This window comes from Salmo salar, chromosome 01, assembly GCF_965601325.2.
Source record: "Salmo salar chromosome 01, fSalSal1, whole genome shotgun sequence".
Classification (NCBI taxonomy): domain Eukaryota; kingdom Metazoa; phylum Chordata; class Actinopteri; order Salmoniformes; family Salmonidae; genus Salmo; species Salmo salar.
This window is the reverse complement of record NC_138291.1, coordinates 175147724-175167349: the sequence shown is the minus strand read 5'-3', so window position 1 is coordinate 175167349 and position 19626 is coordinate 175147724. Positions and strand designations below refer to the sequence as shown.

Here is a 19626-nt window from a genome sequence, read left to right as displayed (position 1 = left end):
GTAGAAAGCGGTGGTATTGCTATAGAAAAGGTGGTATTGCTATAGAAAACTATGGTATTGCTGAATAAAACGATGGTATTGCTGTAGAAAACGGGGGTATTGCTGTAGAGAACTATGGTATTGCTGTAGAAAACTAAGGTATTGCTGTAGAAACCGTCCTAGAAAAGAGTGCTTTGCTATGTGTCAGCTCTAAGAGAGGTCATCTAGAAAACACTGGCCCAAATGGAACACTATTCCCTTTATAGTGCACTACTTTTCACTACAGCCCTGGTCAAAAGTAGTGCACTATAATGGGAATAGGGTTCCATTTGGGATGCACACAGTCTCATTATGCAGTAAATGATTTCTTATTCTCCATGCTAACTCACCCTGATCCAGAACTTCCTCCTCCTCGCGCTTGGGCTGCAGCAGCGCCATGTCATCTTGATGCTCTTTGAGGGAAGAAGCACAGTTAAGTCTCCTCTCAAAATGCAACCAGAGCCACAATGGAGAGATCTTTTATAAGTACAACCTGGTTTCTGCTAAATCTGTTCAATGGTCGTTTCGAGTCATAATATTTTACCCAAACAAGTGGCAGGGCTGCATTTTTTGCTGAAAAACAAATCCCAGACTGTAGCTTTAAAGACTCATTGAAAGGACAGAGTCTGGCCCAAACAAACTAAGATATCTCAGTTTATATACAATTCTATTGGAATTTATATCTCAGTTTATACACAATAGTGTTGGGATTTATATCTCAGTTTATACACAATACTGTTGGGATTTATATCTCAGTTTATATACAGTACTATTGGATTTATATCTCAGTTTATATACAATACTATTGGATTTATATCTCAGTTTATATACAACACTATTGGATTTATATCTCAGTTTATATACAATACTATTGGATTTATATCTCAGTTTATATACAATACTATTGGATTTATATCTCAGTTTATATACATCACTATTGGATTTATATCTCAGTTTATATACAATACTATTGGGATTTATATCTCAGTTTATATACAATACTATTGGATTTATATCTCAGTTTATATACTGATAAAATAGCCAACGTTTCCACCAGTAAAATCAACATTTAACCTGTTAGTAGCCATATTCCTGTATTTGACGAGATATAAGGTTTGACTACCTGGGGTAGCTGGGGCTCCAGCAGAGTGCATCATGTGGTGCATCATCATGTCTGGAGGAACCGTGATGGGCACGTTGGCCTCGGGCGGAATGTTCTGGAACAGCTCCTTGGAGCCGTCCTCCATGCACTCCTGGAAGGGTGCTGCGTGTCTGCTCTCCATGTAGTACATCATGTAGAAGTTGCACATCTCGTCATCAGAGGTACCTCTGTGGAAGAAGGGCGTGTCAACGAGACAAAATGGCGGCGGAGTCAAGAGCCATTCCCCCCCCCCCCCCAGTACATAAAATAGTACATATCATAGAGTGGGGGAATGTTTGTTGTTGTGTTGCGCCTCGTCAACAATCACCAAGGCTCAGAGGTTGACTGAGGTTGACTGAAGTCAACGTGGAGAGGGGAACACACACTGAAAACAAAACACACCTGTTGATTCAATCCCCCATAAGGTCACAACCACTCTGCATGGAAGCTCTCCAGCCTGGCATAAATTTCTTTTAATTTCTCATTTTAATTAGTGAGCTAAAACAATTAGCTTTACAAGGCGCCTCTCTTCTTTAGTTTTTTTCCCTCTTGGAAGCCATTTTAATCATGTCTCTGTCCAAGGAGGGGGAGGGGGAAGCACGGGGGCGAGAGGCTTCCTGAGAGATACGTCAATGCACACTCCGCCACTGCTGCCGTCGCACACTCCCGCCCTCTCTCCCTCGCCATGGCAACAGTAATGACGCAGCAGACATGCAACCGCACACAGACAGTCAACACACACACACACTCACACATAAGAGGGATCACTCAAACAGGAAATCATGAAAAATGCAGGTTCCCAGGAGACATGTGGGAACAGGCAGTCTCTCTGTGCTTGACGCTTCTTCCCTCCTCAGAGCACACATGCTCCCCCAGCCCCTGACAAACGTATATGGTACATCAGGCAGCCAGCGACCAGGGAGAGGAGACGGAGGAGAAGATATAGGAGTAGAGGAGAGGGGATAGATAGATAGATAGATAAAGGATAGAGCACTGGCTCAGTGGGAAGCAGGCAGAAAGTCCCAGCTGCCTGTCACACAGTCCAGTGATGTATAGCTCAGAACCCAACACCATGCAAACACGACGGTGGCAGATTCAAGGAAAAGGCTCTGAGGCGGGCAAACAAGGCCACTCAGGCAGCTCGCTCCCATGCAGCCTACACAGTACCGTGATACTCCTCTAACAACAAACCATTTACTCTACAGGGGGGGGGATAAGAAAAATGGGTGTCGTTAAATTACTTAAGAGCTACAGCGTCTGAGTGGGAGGTACTTTAATTACTGGTAAGAGAAACGTTGATAAAAAGTCAAGAGGAGCGCAAGGGAACTCACCCGATATATGTTTTGGTGGTCCGTCCTTCCCCGGTGAAGACACATCGAGCAGCAAGTGTGTCTCCGTACTTCACGTTGATTCCCTTGGTGGCAGGATAGAATGCCTATGGTGTATAAATATGGGTTAGACAACAAATCAACAGGACGCTGCAAACCTAATTTCTTTAACAGTGTTGTGATTACCAGGTGTATCCCTAAAAGCATTGGAGTCACTGTGACATGAAGAGAAATGACAGAAAAGCTCTGGTTATATGTGACTGATCGGCTCGATCTTATGTAGCAACATTTGAAATTGTTATTTTTACATTGGATAAAAGTAGAGACTCAAGAGCTAGAAAATTGTATATCATACACTGCAGTTGAGCAACAACAAGAAAGTAATTCTACTTTGAAAGTAAATAAACTTGTAACCCCACTTTTAAGAAAATGGTTTTGGTACACCAACTGGAGAGCTCTTCTTTGTCTACACCCATTCAGCAAAAGTTCACACCCTCTTAAGCCTTAGCCCCACCCATCTCTTTAAGGATTCACATGTGAGGCCATGTGCTAAACAGAGTGAGTAGTGCAGTAAACAACCAAAGATTTCAAGACTAAAGTCTGGTTTATACTACGTCTATTGACATGTCTGTAGACAGTTGTCTCACTGACATCATGAACATTTTATTGTCATCCGACATCAAAATTGTCGTTGTCGTTATGAAAAAGTCTTAAATACAAAAATGACAGGCTGCATGACATCTGCAGCCTGGTGGTCAAAAAAATAGCATAACTGGTGTATTTAACACCAATAAGCCCATCCTTTTTAAAATGTATTTAGTATATGTCAATCTAACAAACCAGGCAACTAAAAGCAACTTTCTAAACCATGTTTTGGTTTGTTTCTAGCTTGTTAGCTAGTTAATGTTAAGTTAGCTGGCTAGCCAGTTCAAATAATGACCACATCATATAGCTGACTAATGTCTTCAGCTAATTTGCATTCATTATTATTGGAAAATAAACTCACAACAAGAGAATTCTTTACAAGTTAATGGCGAGCTAATTACAGAAAACAGCTTACGTTTGTGAGTGTGATGAAATAAAAGCAGGGCATTCTACCTGAGAATGTTAGAACTTGGACACGGTCTCGTTGGCCAAATGTTATATCCTAAGTTATATACAGTTGAAGTCGGGAAGGTTACATACACCTTAGCCAAATACATTTAAACTCAGTTTTTCACAATTCCTGACATTTAATCCTAGTAAATTCCCTGTCTTAGGTAAGTTAGGATCCCCACTTTATTTTAAGAATGTGAAATGTCAGAATAATAGTAGAGGGAATGATTTATTTCAGCTTTTATTTCTTTCATCACATTTCCAGTGGGTCAGAAATGTACATACACTCAATTAGTATTTGGTAGCATTGCCTTTAAATTGTTTAACTTGGGTCAAACGTTTTGGGTAGCCTTCCACAAGCTTCCCACAATAAGTTGGATGAATTTTGGCCCATTCCTCCTGACAAAGCTGGTGTAACTGAGTCAGGTTTGTTTGTAGGCCTCCTTGCTCGCACACGCCTTTTCAGTTCTGCCCGCAAATTTTCTATACGTTTGAGGTCAGGGCTTTGTAATGGCCACTCCAATACCTTGACTTTGTTGTCCTTAAGCCATTTTGCCACAACTTGTGAAGTATGCTTGGGGTCATTGTCCATCTGGAAGACCCATTTGCAACCAAGCTTTACCTTCCTGACTGATGTCTTGAGATGTTGCTTCAATATATCCACCTAATTTTCCTCCCTCGTGATGCCATCTATTTTGTGAAGTGCACCAGTCGCTCCTGCAGCAAAGCACCCCCACAACATGATGCTGCCACCCCCGTGCTTCACGGATGGGATGGTGTTCTTCGGATTGCAAGCCTCCCCCTTTTTCCACCAAACACAATGATGGTCATTATGACCAAACAGTTCTATTTTTGTTTCATCAGACCAGAGGACATTTCTCCAAAAAGTACGATCTTTGTCCCCATGTGCAGTTGCAAACCGTAGTCTGGCTTTTTTATGGTGGTTTTGAAGCAGTGGCTTCTTCCTTGCTGAGTGGCCTTTCAGGTTATGTCGATAGAGGACTCGTTTTAGTGTGGATATATAAACTTTTGTGCCTGTTTCCTCCAGCATCTTCACAAGGCCTTGGCTGTTGTTCTGGGATTGATTTGCACTTTTCGCACCAGATTACGTTCATCTCTAGGAGACAGAAGGCGTCTCCTTCCTGAGCGGTATGACGGCTGCATGGTCCCATGGTGTTTATACTTGTGTACTATTGTTTGTACAGATGAACGTGGTACCTTCAGACGTTTAGAAATTGCTCCCAAGGATGGACCAGACTTGTGAAGGTCTACAATTTCTTTCTGAGGTCTTGGCTGATTTCTTTGGATTTTCCCATGATGTCAAGCAAAGAGGCACTGAGTTTGAAGGTAGGCCTTGAAACACATCCACAGGCACACCTCCAATTGACTCAAATCATGTCAATTAGCCTATCAGACGCTTCTAAAGCCATGACATAATTTTCTGGAATTTCCCAAGTTGTTTAAAGGCACAGTCAACTTAGTGTATGTAAACTTCTGACCCACTGGAATTGTGATACAGTGAATAATAAGTGAAATAATCTGTCTGTAAACAATTGCTGGAAAAATTACTTGTGTCATGCACAAAGTAGACGTCCTAACCGACTTGCCAAAACTATAGTTTGTTAACAAGAAATTTGTGGAGTGGTTGAAAAACTGAGTTTTAATGACTCCAACCTGAGTGTATGTAAACTTCCGACTTCAACTGTACCAGTCACCAAGAGGTTTTCTTTATGTTTACAATGTTCTACATTGTAGAATAATAGTGAAGACAACAAAACTGTGAAATAACACAAATGGAATCATGTAGTAACCAAAAAAGTGTCAAACAAATCAAAATAAATGTTATATTTGAGATTCTTCAAAGTAGCCACCCTTTGCCTTGATGACAGCTTTGCACACTCTTGGCATTCTCTTTACCAGCTACATGATGTAGTCACCTGGAATGCATTTCAATTAACAGGTGTGCCTTGATAAAAGTTTATTTGTGGAATTTCTTTCCTTCTTAATGCGTTTGAGCCAATCAGTTGTGTTGTGACAAGGTAGGGGTGGTATACAGAAGATGGTCTTTTACCAGATAGGGTTAAGTCCATATTATGGCAAGAACAGCTCAAATAAGAAAAGAAAAGAGAATGTCCATCATGACTTTAAGACATGAATACAGACAATTTAAGTCACAAATAGTGCAGTCTCAAACACCATCAAGCTCTATGATGAAACTGGTTCTCATAAGAACCGCCACAGGAAAGGAAGACCCAGAGTTACCTCTGCTGCAGAGGATAAGTTCATTAGAGTTAACTGCACCTCAGATTGCAGCCCAAATAAATGCTTCACAGAGTTCAAGTTATAGACACATCTCGACATCAGCTGTTCAGAGGAGACTGTGTGAATCCGGCCTTCATGGTCAAATTGCTGCAAAGAAACCACTACTAAAGGACACCAATAATAATAAGAGAGTTGCTTGGGCCAAGAAACACGAGCAATGGACATTAGACCGGTGGAAATCTGTCCTTTGGTCTGATGAGTCCAAATTTTAGATTTTTGGTTCCAACCACTGTGTCTTTGTGAGACGCAGAGTAGATGAACGGATGATCTATGCATGTGTGGTTCCCACCGTGAAGCATGGAGGTGGTGGTGTGATGGTGCTTTGCTGGTGACACTGTCAGTGATATATTTCAAATTCAAGGCACACTTAACCAGCATGGCAACCACAGCATTCTGCTGTGATACACCATCCCATCTGGTTTGCGCTTAGTGGGACAAAAATGTGTTTTTCAACAGGACAAGGACCCAACACACCTCCAGGCTGTGTAAGGGCTATTTTACCAAGAAGGAGAGTGATGGAGAGCTGCATCAGATGACCTGGCCTCCACAATCACCCGACCTCAACCCAATTGAGATGGTTTGGGATGAGTTGGACCACAACGTAAAGGAAAAGCAGCCAACAAGTACTCAGCATATGTAGGTACTCCTTCAAGAGTGTTGGAAAAGCATTCCTCATGAAGCTGGTTGAGAGAATGCCAAGAGTGTGCAAAGCTGTCATCAAGGCAAAGGGTGATTACATTGAAGAATCTAAAATATAAACTATATTTTGATTTGTTTAACACTTTTTTGGTTAGTACATGATTCCATATTTGTTATTTAATAGTTGATGTCTTCACAATTATTCTACAATGTAGAAAATAGTAAAAAATTAAGAAAAACCGTTGAACGTTTGACTGGTACTGTACAAACCACCCTACTAAAATAGTTACATAAAATCATAATATGAGGTACTTCTCCAGTTACAGGGATACAACATGAACCAATGGAGCCAGAGATATACTGATACATCTCCAAAGCTATAAATACTTCGGGGTTAAGCAATGTGCTGCATGCATCCTGTTTGGAAAATAACAGTGGGAGTGCTGCTTGAAACACAAGTCTATTCAAGGATTTAAACAATATCAAATTGAAGCCGGAGTTTAGAAAGCCAACTTAACACGAACAACAAAACCCACCATTATTCAGAACGAATATACTCACAGCTTCAGAGACATGGGAGTCATTAAGAGTGACTATTACACGGCAACCATGTTCAGCCATGGTTATCTAAATGTGCTCTTTGCTTATCTCCCCCCCCTGCATTCCACTGGAGGAACACACTAGAATACTAGCTCCCTAATAACCTACTGACAGCTTGGTGTGTGACATGTAAACTGCACTCCATTAGTCTCCCAAATATCTTATAATCCCTACACAACAAGGTTACAGGTCTCCAGTTGGGTTACCACTATTGGCCAAGCTGCAACGTCAAAATAGGCTCATAAAAAGGTATGAAAACAAAACAGTGCTTTTTCAAAATCTTAATTTAAGGTCAGGGTTAGGATAATATTAGCAGAGGGGTTAAGCTTAGAGTTATGTTTAAAATCTGATTTTAAGAAGAGAACTTTTAGAACTAGGCGGGGCTTCCGACTTTTCAATTTGACCAGATAGTAGCAACCCTCCAGATGACTGGACAGCTCTACTGGGTGAGGAGAGGAACGGCAGCCAATCGGACACGCACTTGGCCATGCTTTTGTCGGTTTCTTCGTGTCCTTCCTTAAGTGGCATTTTGAAAGTCTCGACCCTCTGTGACAGCTTCGTGTCAGGAGCTGTGAGATGTGACAGTGAGATAAAAGCACTTGGACTAAAGGGCACTGAGAGCATGTAGGGGGGGCGGAGAGCATGGTCATTAGGATGCATAAGCCTGACATGGAGGATAAGACTGGAGCAGGGACACTGTCACTGTTAGAGTGGGGAGGCCAGCTCCGGGGCATAGATGTGGAAAATAGCTATTTTTAGTCTGAGTCCCAAATGGCCCACCCTATTTCCTATAACGTGCACTACTTAGTGCACCATGTAGGGAATACGGTGCCATTTGGGACTCATTCTTAATCTCACCCCCCCTTTATCTCCAATTTTCTGTATCCTTTTCCATGAGTCGCTCCTCAATAACAGGGTAGGGTAGATTGGACTAGATGGTCACTTCTCAATAGCAGAGTGGGGTAGATTGGACTAGATGGTCTCTCCTCAATAACAGAGTGGGGTAGATTGGACTAGATGGTCACTTCTCAATAACAGGGTGGGGTAGATTGGACTAGATCAGATATTCCCTAACACAATACCGTCGGGGATACTGCAAATAAATATATGGTTGACATTTTTTTTAAATTATAATACATATTTTTTTTAATTTTGTACTTTTTTTTTCTCTTCACATTTTCAAACTGTCCATTTATATTTTCCAACGAGGCTATACATTTGGGTGAGTTTTTCTCCTCGCCTGAGTAGCCTCGTTTCACTGGCAAAAATACAATTCTTGTGTTCAGCGAAATAACAACGCAATGTCAAATACAGGTAGCCTAGTCAAATAATTAACATCCAATCACATTAACCGTTACTCTCTCGTGGGAATTCCACTAACGGTCTGTATGTAGCCAAACGTAGCTGCTGTTCATGTTGGTATCTGTACTGATGGCGCAAAAGCCATGACATGGAGACATAGTGGAGTGGTAACACGCGTGCAAGCAGTTGCTCCCGACGCCACTTGGGTCCACTGCAGCATCCACCGAGAGGCTCTTGCTGCCAAAATAATGCCTGACAGCTTGAAAGATGTTTTGGACACTACAGTGAAAATGGTTTAACTTGTTAAAGCAAGGCCCCTGAACTCTCGTGTATTTTCTGCACTATGCAATGATATGGGCAGCGACCATGTAACGCTTTTACAACATACAGAACATACAGCTGGTTATCATTGAGAGACAAGCTTAAAGTTTTCTTCACTGACCATCATTTTTACTTGTCTGACCGCTTGCATGATGACGAGTTTCTCACACAACTGTCCTATCTGGGTGATGTTTTTTTCTTGCCTGAATGATCTGAATCTAGGATTACAGGGACTCAGCAACTATATTTAATGTGTGGGACAAAATTGAGGCTATGGTTAAGAAGTTGGAGCTCTTCTCTGTCTGCATTAACAACGACAACACACAGGTCTTTCCATCATTGTATGATTTTTTTATGTGCAAATGAACTCAAACTTACGGACGATGTCAAATGTGATATAGTGAAACACCTGAGTGAGTTGGGATGCGCAATTACGCAGGTACTTTCCCGAAACGGATGACACAAACAACTGGATTCATTATCTCTTTCATGCCCTGCCTCCAGTCCACTTACCAATATCTGAACAAGAGAGCCTCATGGAAATTGCAACAAGCGGTTCTGTGAAAATGTAATTGAATCAGAAGCCACCGCCAGATTTCTGGATAGGGCTGCGCTCAGAGTATCCTGCCTTGGCAAATCGCGCTGTTAAGACACTGATGCCCTTTGCAACCACGTACCTACGTGAGAGTGGATTCTCGGCCCTCACTAGCATGAAAACTAAATACAGGCACAGACTGTGTGTGGAAAATGATTTAAGACTGAGACTCTCTCCAATAGAACCCAACATTACAGAGTTATGTGCATCCTTTCAAGCGCATCCTTCTCATTAACCTGTGGTGAGTTATTCACAATTTTCGATGAACAAATAAAGTTTTATATGTAAGATGTCTAAATAAAGAGCAAAATTACTGATTACTGTTATATTATTATTTGTGCCCTGGTCCTATAAGAGCTCTTTGTCACTTCCCACGAGCCGGGTTGTGACAAAAACTCACACTCATTCTTATGTTTAATAAATGTGTTGTATAGTGTGTGTGTGTGGCAGGCTTACAATTATGGCAAAAAAACAACATTTGAGAGTGTTCTGACCCTGGTGCTAGAGGGGGTACGCAGCTGGAGGTTGAATGTTTGAAGGGGTACGGGGACTAGAAGTTTAGGAACCACTGGACTAGATGATAGGTCCTCAATAATAGGGTATGGTAGATTGGACAAGATGGATATAAATAGATGGGGAATGTAAATTGTGTCATACTCAGTGAGGGTCAAACTAATGAAGGGTAAAATGGGATATTGCGATTGTAGTTAGTATGGGCATAGATTAAAAATGCCCAATTATCAAAAAATAAGTGGAGAATAGAAAGCCTGTCAAAATACAGGTCACTGAGAGAAAACAAATTGTTTTATTGTTAAACATGTACCTACACAATATTTTTTACATAATTCCTACACAACCATCCATAAAGTCATTATCAGTGTGGCTACACAGCCATCCATAAAGTAATTATCGGTGTGGTTACACAACCATCCATATAGTCATTATCGGTGTGGCTACACAACCATCCATAAAGTCATTATCAGTGTGGCTACACAACCTTCCATAAAGTCATTATCAGTATGGCTACACAACCATCCATAAAGTCATTATCGGTGTGGCTACACAACCTTCCATAAAGTCATTATCAGTGTGGCTACACAACCATCCATAAAGTCATTATCGGTGTGGCTACACAACATCCATAAAGTCATTATCAGTGTGGCTACACAACCATCCATAAAGTCATTATCAGTATGGCTACACAACCATCCATAAAGTCATTATCGGTGTGGCTACACAACCATCCATAAAGTCATTATCAGTATGGCTACACAACCATCCATAAAGTCATTATCAGTGTGGCTACACAACCATCCATAAAGTCATTATCAATATGGCTACACAACCTTCCATAAAGTCATTATCAGTGTGGCTACACAACCATCCATAAAGTCATTATCAGTGTGGCTACACAACCATCCATAAAGTCATTATCAATATGGCTACACAACCTTCCATAAAGTCATTATCAGTGTGGCTACACAACCATCCATAAAGTCATTATCAGTGTGGCTACACAACCATCCATAAAGTCATTATCAGTGTGGCTACACAACCATCCATAAAGTCATTATCAGTGTGGCTACACAACCATCCATAAAGTCATTATCAGTGTGGCTACACAACCATCCATAAAGCCATTATCAGTGTGGCTACACAACCATCCATAAAGCCATTATCAGTGTGGCTACACAACCATCCATAAAGTCATTATCAGTGTGGCTACACAACCAACATTGCAGGCAGCATCCCAAGACCTTCAAAGGGATGCGCTCAACTAATCGGAGGGATATATCGATACATTGCGGTAACGCCTAAACCCCCCAAATCCAGGCGGATTCCTTAGCATTGTCAAGTGGGCTGGAGCGTCTTCGGCTCATGAAGTGTTGGAGTGACAGCGCGGGCAGCACGGGACAAAAGCCCTCTTTGTGTTTCTAATCTGTCTAATGTTCTGACGTGCTAAAGGCAGCGCTGAGCTGTCCCAGCCCCCTGCGAGGCAGTCTGGAACAGCCTGAGCACACACACACACACATCCGTGCACGCACGCGCACACACATCTGTGCACGCACGCGCACGCGCACACACACACACATGCACAGAGAGGAAGGGAAGGATGGAGAAAGGAAGGAAGGAAGGAGGGAGAGGAAGGGAAGGAGGGAGAGAAGGTTAGGATGGGGAGAGGAAGGGAAGGATGGAGAGAAGAAGGAAGGATGGAGAGAGGAAGGAAGGAAGGATGGACAGAGGAAGGGAAGGAGGAAGAAAGGAAGGGAAGGAGGGAGAGAGGAAGGGAAGGAGGTAGAAAGGAAGGGAAGAATGGAGAAAGAAAGGAGGGAGAGAGGACGGAGGGAGAGGACAGAGGGAGAGAGGACGGGACGGAGGGAGAGAGGACGGGAAGGAGGGAGAGAGGACGGGAAGGAGGGAGAGAGGACGGAGGGATAGAGGACGGGAAGGAGGGAGAGAGGACGGAGGGAGAGAGGACGGGAAGGAGGGAGAGAGGACGGGAAGGAGGGAGAGAGGAAGGGAAGGAGGTAGAAAGGAAGGGAAGAATGGAGAAAGAAAGGAGGGAGAGAGGACGGAGGGAGAGGACAGAGGGAGAGAGGACGGGACGGAGGGAGAGAGGACGGGAAGGAGGGAGAGAGGACGGGAAGGAGGGAGAGAGGACGGAGGGATAGAGGACGGGAAGGAGGGAGAGAGGAAGGGAAGGAGGTAGAAAGGAAGGGAAGAATGGAGAAAGAAAGGAGGGAGAGAGGACGGAGGGAGAGAGGACGGGAAGGAGGGAGAGAGGACGGAGGGAGAGAGGACGGGAAGGAGGGAGAGAGGAAGGGAAGGAGGTAGAAAGGAAGGGAAGAATGGAGAAAGAAAGGAGGGAGAGAGGACGGAGGGAGAGGACAGAGGGAGAGAGGACGGGACGGAGGGAGAGAGGACGGGAAGGAGGGAGAGAGGACGGGAAGGAGGGAGAGAGGACGGAGGGATAGAGGATGGGAAGGAGTTAGAGAGGACGGGAAGGAGGGAGAGAGGACGGAGGGAGAGAGGACGGGAAGGAGGGAGAGAGGACGGGAAGGAGGGAGAGAGGACGGAGGGATAGAGGACGGGAAGGAGGGAGAGAGGACGGGAAGGAGGGAGAGAGGACGGAGGGAGAGAGGACGGGAAGGAGGGAGAGAGGACGGGAAGGAGGGAGAGAGGACGGGAATGAGGGAGAGAGGACGGGAATGAGGGAGAGAGGACGGGGAGGAGGGAGAGAGGACGGAGAGAGGACGGGAAGGAGGGAGAGAGGACGGGAAGGAGGGAGAGAGGACGGGAAGGAGGGAGAGAGGACGGGGAGGAGGGAGAGAGGACGGAGAGAGGACGGGAAGGAGGGAGAGAGGACGGGGAGGAGGGAGAGAGGACGGAGAGAGGACGGGAAGGAGGGAGAGAGGACGGGAAGGAGGGAGAGAGGACGGGAAGGAGGGAGAGAGGACGGGAAGGAGGGAGAGAGGACGGGAAGGAGGGAGAGAGGATGGAGGGAGAGAGGACGGGAAGGAGGGAGAGAGGATGGAGGGAGAGAGGACAGAGGGAGAGATCAGAGGGAGAGATCAGAGGGAGAGATCAGAGGGAGAGAGGACAGAGGGAGAGAGGACGAAAGAAGGGAGAGAGGAAGGGAAGGAGGCAGTGAGGAAGGGAAGGAGGGAGAGAGGACGGGAAGGAGGGAGAGAGGACAGAAGAAGGGAGAGAGGACGGAAGAAGGGAGAGAGGACGGAAGAAGGGAGAGAGGAAGGGAAGAAGGGAGAGAGGACAGAAGAAGGGAGAGAGGAAGGGAAGAAGGGAGAGAGGACAGAAGAAGGGAGAGAGGACGGAAGAAGGGAGAGAGGAAGGGAAGAAGGGAGAGAGGAAGGGAAGAAGGGAGAGAGGAAGGGAAGAAGGGAGAGAGGAAGGGAAGAAGGGAGAGAGGAAGGGAAGGAGGCAGTGAGGAAGGGAAGGAGGCAGTGAGGAAGAGAAGAAGGGAGAGAGGAAGGGAAGGAGGCAGTGAGGAAGGGAAGAAGGGAGAGAGGAAGGGAAGGAGGCAGTGAGGAAGGGAAGAAGGGAGAGAGGAAGGGAAGGAGGCAGTGAGGAAGGGAAGTGACTGCACACAATAGCCCACTGTTAATTAGCACAGACTGAAGCTATGAGTAGAGAAGACCGACTGAGCAGCCTGCTAATCAAGAACTAGAGTTAGTTAGGCCTACACTTTTTTAAGTACAGGGTGAATTTCAATTCAAGTCAGGATAGTCCACACACACCCACCCACCCACACCCACAGCAACCATCATCACCAGTTTTGTCAGTTTTCCAAGTGACTTTCTTGCTTACCCGTAGCTAACAAGTCACCAGCAGCCTTCTAGTTAGCTACCCTTTGCCTGCTTAAGAAACACAAGCTGCTTTTACGAAATGAAAAACAATAGCAGCATTGAGTTTAATAGTAAAACAACAGTCTAGCTATGTTTTCCTCTCTTGAGTAGGGTATAGAAAAGTTGGCTGTCTTTTAGGGCTGTCCCCGAATTAAAAAAGATCTTGGTCGACCAAGAGTCGTCTGTTCTTTCAATCAATTGGTCGAAAATATAAAAACATGTATTATTCCATATATTAATACACACTGTTTGAATAAAATTAACTATATGTAGGCTACTGCGCTTGTCTGACGCTTTAAGCACTGTGATTAAAAAACGAAGCCACACAAATTACTAAAGAGTGAGCCAGAGATCAATATAGCCTAACCAGAAGAAGATTTTTTTTTATATCTAAATGAAAATGATACAAATCTAAAAGTAACTTCTATTGCCTACATAAAGCCAACAAATAAAAACATTGCAGCCTGCGGGTAGAAAATTGACTGCAATTGTATGTTGCATGTTGCCATGACTAATGCTGTGTTCTTTTGCCCAAACATAATAACAAATTCAATACTGCTAAATTCATTGTTTTGATCATTTTCAATTCTCCCTGACTGTCTACATTTTATTTTGGAGTTTAGAAGTTCTCAAAGAATATAATATAAAAATGATAGAGCTACATTAACTTTCTACATATCTGGTTTAAGTTTAGACAAAGCGTTTTTCCAGCTTTTTTTTTTTACACTGTTTGGACCACAATGACAGAAAAATCCCTGCAATAATATCTGATGCACTCGTTCACTACTCCCCAAGTCTTAAAGCATTGGATTGGTGAAGGCATTGGCTAGTGGCAGTTTCCACCATATTTCTCTGAAATCAGTGAAGGGACATGAACAAGTGCACACTTTTGGAGGGGTCAGAGATAACTGTGACATGGCCAGACACCTACCTGTGGTAACTGAGGAGTCTGTCGTCCAATCAGAGTCCACTTCCCGTCTCGAATCCTGTAACCACTGACAACTTGTCCTGGGATAGGAGACGGCAAAACCAATTAGGAATCAATTCAGATTACTTCAGTAGAAAACAAATGACCTAAACAAAATCGGTATGCTACTGTATGCGTCATAGAATCAGTGTTTTCGCGATATATGCAGGTAAAAATGCTTGATTTTGATGCAGCAATTCTGGCATTTGCATGACAATTTGCTAATAAATTAGTCAGATTTCTCATAAAATAAGAAACATATGAAATCTGCTGCTTACCAAGCTTGTGTGTGTGGGTTCTGAAGGCAAACGGGTATATGGGATATGAGTTATAAGTGCAAGCCACGTCTGCGTTTGTAACTGTGGAAGGAATCAAAAACACACAGATTAATAGGCCAGATGACTAATCTGAAATGCTCTATTCAACAACTGCATCAGCATACAGAAAATACACATTCACTATATATACAAAAGTATGTGGACACCCCTTTAAATTAGTGGATGTGGCTATTTCAACCACACCCGTTCCTGACAGGTGTATAAAATCGAGCACACCGCCATGCAATCTCCATAGACAAACATTGGCAGTAAAATGGCCTTACTGAAGAGATCAGTGACTTTCAACCTGGCACCGTCATTGGATGCCAACAAGTCAGTTTGTCAAATTACTGCCGTGCTAGAGCTGACCCCGGTCAACTGTAAGTGCTGGTATTGTGAAGTGGAAACGTCTAGGAGCAACAACGGCTCAGCCGTGAAGTGGTAGGCCACACAAGCTCACAGAACGAGACCGTCTTGAAGTGGGTAGCGTGTAAAAATCGTCTGTCCTCAGTTGCAACACTTACTATCTAGTTCCAAACTGCCTCTGGAAGCAACGTGAACAAAAAAACTGTTTGTCGAGTGCTTCATGAAATGGGTTTCCATGCCCGAGCAGCCGCACACAAGCCTAAGATCACCATGCGCAATGCCAAGCGTCGGCTGGAGTGGTGTAAAGCTCCCCGTCATTGGACTCTGGAGCAGTGGAAACTCGTTCTCTGGAGTGATGAATCACGCTTCACCATCTGGCAGTCCAATGGACAAATCTGGGTTTGGCAATGCCAGGAGAAAGCTAACTGCCCCAATGCATAGTGCCAACTGCAAAGTTTGGTGGAGGAGGAATAATGGTCTGATGAGAAGGGAAATCTTAACGCTACAGCATACAATGCCATTCTAAACGATTATGTGGCAACAGTTTGGGGAAGGCCCTTTCCTGTTTCAGCATGACCCATACCCCAGTGCACAAAGCGAGGTCCATACAAAATTGGTTTGTCGAGATCAGTGTGGAAGAACTTGACTGGACTGCACAGAGCCCTGATCTCAACCTCATCGAACACCTTTGGGATGAATTGGAATGCCGACTGCGAGCCAGGCCTAATTGCCCAATATCAGCGCTAGAACTCACTAATGCTCGTGGCTGAATGGAAGTAAGCCCCCGATGCATTGTCCTATCATCTAGTGGAAAGCCTTCCCAGAAGAGTGGAGGTAATTTGTACATATAGGTAGGGGTAAAGTGACTAAAGATAATTGATAGTGCGTAGCAGCAGTGTAAAAACAAATGGGGGGGAGGGGAGGAATTCGATGTAAATAGTCTGTATAGCCATTTGATTAAATGTTCAGCAGTCTAAAGGCTTGGGGGTAGAAGCTGTTAAAGGAGCCTTTTGGTCCTATATTTGGCACTCCGGTATCTAATGCAATGAGAAAACATTAGCGAAACATCCATTTAACGTCCATTTACAAAACAGGAAAAGGGAAAAGTAAACCAGGAAAAGGGAAAAACACATCAGCATCACTTCGACTACATGACACGCTGGTATTTTTCCTGAACTGCTGCTGATGTCTTGCGGATACATGTGATACCGACAACAACAAAAAATAGCTCCCAAGCTTTAGAAGCCATTACCACATAGAAACGAAAAGAGCTATTGTTACTAGCTCCTGCACTAACGACAACACAAATACCCAGACGGGGGGGGGGGGGGGGGGCTAGCTATCTCAAAGTGATAAATTCCCTCATTCCCATGTCCCAATGACTTGTAATTACAAAATAAATTTTTCCGGTGGAAGAAGTCAACAGCAGAAATTGAATGTATGTCCTGACAACGTAATGGGGAGAGGGATTGGACAAGCATTGTGCTGCACACAGTGAGTGGAGTGCCTCTGTGAACTCACACAGACACACAGACACACAGACAGATACACAGAGACAGATACCCAACCAGACACACACACAACATACCTTTATTTCCTGGAGGGATGACGGTGGTCACAGACATCATCAGATACATGCCAGCAATGAAGGGCTGTCTGTGGAAAGAGAATAGACAAAGAGGCTAAGTCAAACACTGATCTGGAGTCAACGGGTGGTGAGATGATTTTACAATGACTCTATACAGGGTGGATAGTTTGTTAGTGGACACTGATCTGAAGTCAGTTTTATACTGACATTAAACAGGGTGGATAGTACCAGGTTAGGTTGGACGTGTGGTGCCAGGATAACAACCTCTCCCTCAATTTGATTAAGACAAAGAAGATGATTGTGGACTACAGGAAAAGGAGGACTGAACACGTCCCCATTCTCATCGATGTGAGTGTAGTGGAGCAGGTTGAGAGCTTCAAGTTCCTTGGTGTCCACATCACCAACAAATTATCATGGTCCAAACACACCAAGACAGTCATGAAGAGGGCACGACAAAACCTATTCTCCCCCAGGAGAATGAAAAGATTTGGCATGGGTCCTCAGATCCTCAAAAATGTCTACAGCTGCACCATAGAGAGCATCCTGAATGGTTGCATCACTGCCTGGTATGGCAACTGCTCGTCCGCAAGGCACAGAGAGTAGTGCGTACAGCCCAGTACATCACTGGGGCCAAGCTTCCTGCCATCCAGGACCTCTATACCAGGCGGTGTCAGAGGAAGGCCCTAAAAATTGTCAAAAGACTCCATCCACCCAAGTCAAAGACTGTTCTCTCTGCTACCGCACGGCAAGCGGTACCAGAACACCAAGTTAATCAAATGGCTGCCCAGACTATCTTCACTATCCCCCCACCCCCCTTTATGCTGCTGCTACCTACATGTACATATTACCTCGACTAACCAGTGCCCCCGCACATTGACTCTGTACCGGTACCCCCTGTATATAGTCTCACTATTGTTATTTTACAGCTGCTCTTTAATTATTTTATTTTTGACTTATCTATTTTTGACTTAACACTTCTTCTTAAAACTGCATTGTTGCTTAAGGGCTTGTAAGTCAGTATTTCACTGTAAGGTCTACACTTGTTGTATTCAGCTCATGTGACAAATAACATTCGATTTGAAAAGACTTATACTTTCTTTATACTTGGATCTGATCAACAAATGGATAATGTTAATCACAGATTCAACCAAATCATTTTTTGATTGTTAATCAAAGGGTTTAAATAAGCACATTTCTGCTGTACTCAACCTTTTTATCTAAGTAAAGCACATGTTGGATAAAAAATGTCATGACAGGCCAGATACACACAGCACATTTGTCGATAAACTTCCAAATGTTGACAAAACAAAATACTCTAGAGAAGGTGGGATCTTTTTGTGTCTTTAAAATTAATAATGCGAGAAATGGCAGTGGAAACGTCTTTATACGCAAATATTGATATAATAACAATCATATCGAAGTAAAGTCAAGCGATGGTATGTTGTGTGGTCCTCTCACTAGGACTCATCAGGAAAGCATACAGTTTATTAGGCTACAGATGAAATACATGATGATGAACTTAACAGGGTGGTGAAAGTGCACCGTGATGAGCTTGATGCTCCTTTCCAATAAATATCAAGGGTCTTTTTCTGGTGACATGATGATCGATGCTTGGCTGTCGTTTGACAATTAAAAATGATCTCCCTCTTATCCATAATCATCTCATAATGAATGCTATACCCACACTGTATCTGCGAGGTTTTGGCTGGAGAAACCAAAGTGGGTACATTCGCTATATGATGCAACACTTATAGTGGAAAAAAGAGTTGAAAATGCAATGGATTCCCATTTAACTTGTATTGATGGATTCCCATTTAACTTGTATTGATGGAAACCCATTTAACTTGTATTGATGGATTCCCATTTAACTTGTATTGATGGAAACCCATTTAACTTGTATTGATGGATTCCCATTTAACTTGTATTGATGGATTCCCATTTAACTTGTATTGATGGATTCCCATTTAACTTGTATTGATGGATTCCCATTTAACTTGCATTGATGGAAACCCATTTAACTTGCATTGACAGATTCCCATTTAACTTGCATTGACAGATTCCCATTTAACTTGCATTGATGGATTCCCATTTAACTTGTATTGATGGATTCCCATTTAACTTGTATTGATGGAAACCCATTTAACTTGTATTGATGGATTCCCATTTAACTTGTATTGATGGATTCCCATTTAACTTGTATTGATGGATTCCCATTTAACTTGCATTGACAGATTCCCATTTAACTTGCATTGATGGATTCCCATTTAACTTGTATTGATGGAAACCCATTTAACTTGTATTGATGGATTCCCATTTAACTTGCATTGATGGATTCCCATTTAACTTGTATTGATGGAAACCCATTTAACTTGTATTGATGGATTCCCATTTAACTTGCATTGATGGAAACCCATTTAACCTATATTTTTTTATTCGGTACATGGGAATTTAAACGCAAAAGTTATTATGTGCACTACGTCATCACGCACAGCCTTTTATCGGCAACAAGTACATTTGATGGAAACATCTCTGGAGGGAAATATTGCTTTCACGCAGATCTTAGAATGAAAATCTGTCACCAATTGGATGGAAACCTATCTTATGAGCCAGAATGGCAACGGACTGCTATAATTTGTTATGCCCAAGACACCATAGATAGACAT

The 19626-nt window shown here is 43.3% G+C and overlaps 1 protein-coding gene across 4 annotated transcripts in view; it reads right to left on the bottom strand.

Annotated features, from left to right (window-relative positions):
* The window catches only part of pam (peptidylglycine alpha-amidating monooxygenase), a 181857-nt gene that overhangs the window by 67085 nt on the left and 95146 nt on the right, over nucleotides 1-19626 (bottom strand). For all 4 annotated transcript variants that reach the window (XM_082956764.1, XM_082956762.1, XM_082956769.1 and 1 more), the window contains exons 10-15: nucleotides 16964-17031; nucleotides 14971-15051; nucleotides 14657-14733; nucleotides 2491-2594; nucleotides 1142-1347; nucleotides 369-431 (exon numbers count right to left, since the gene is read on the bottom strand). In XM_082956764.1, coding sequence (XP_082812890.1) covers nucleotides 369-431; nucleotides 1142-1347; nucleotides 2491-2594; nucleotides 14657-14733; nucleotides 14971-15051; nucleotides 16964-17031 — 599 coding nt within the window. The remainder of the gene's footprint in view (nucleotides 1-368; nucleotides 432-1141; nucleotides 1348-2490; nucleotides 2595-14656; nucleotides 14734-14970; nucleotides 15052-16963; nucleotides 17032-19626) is intronic.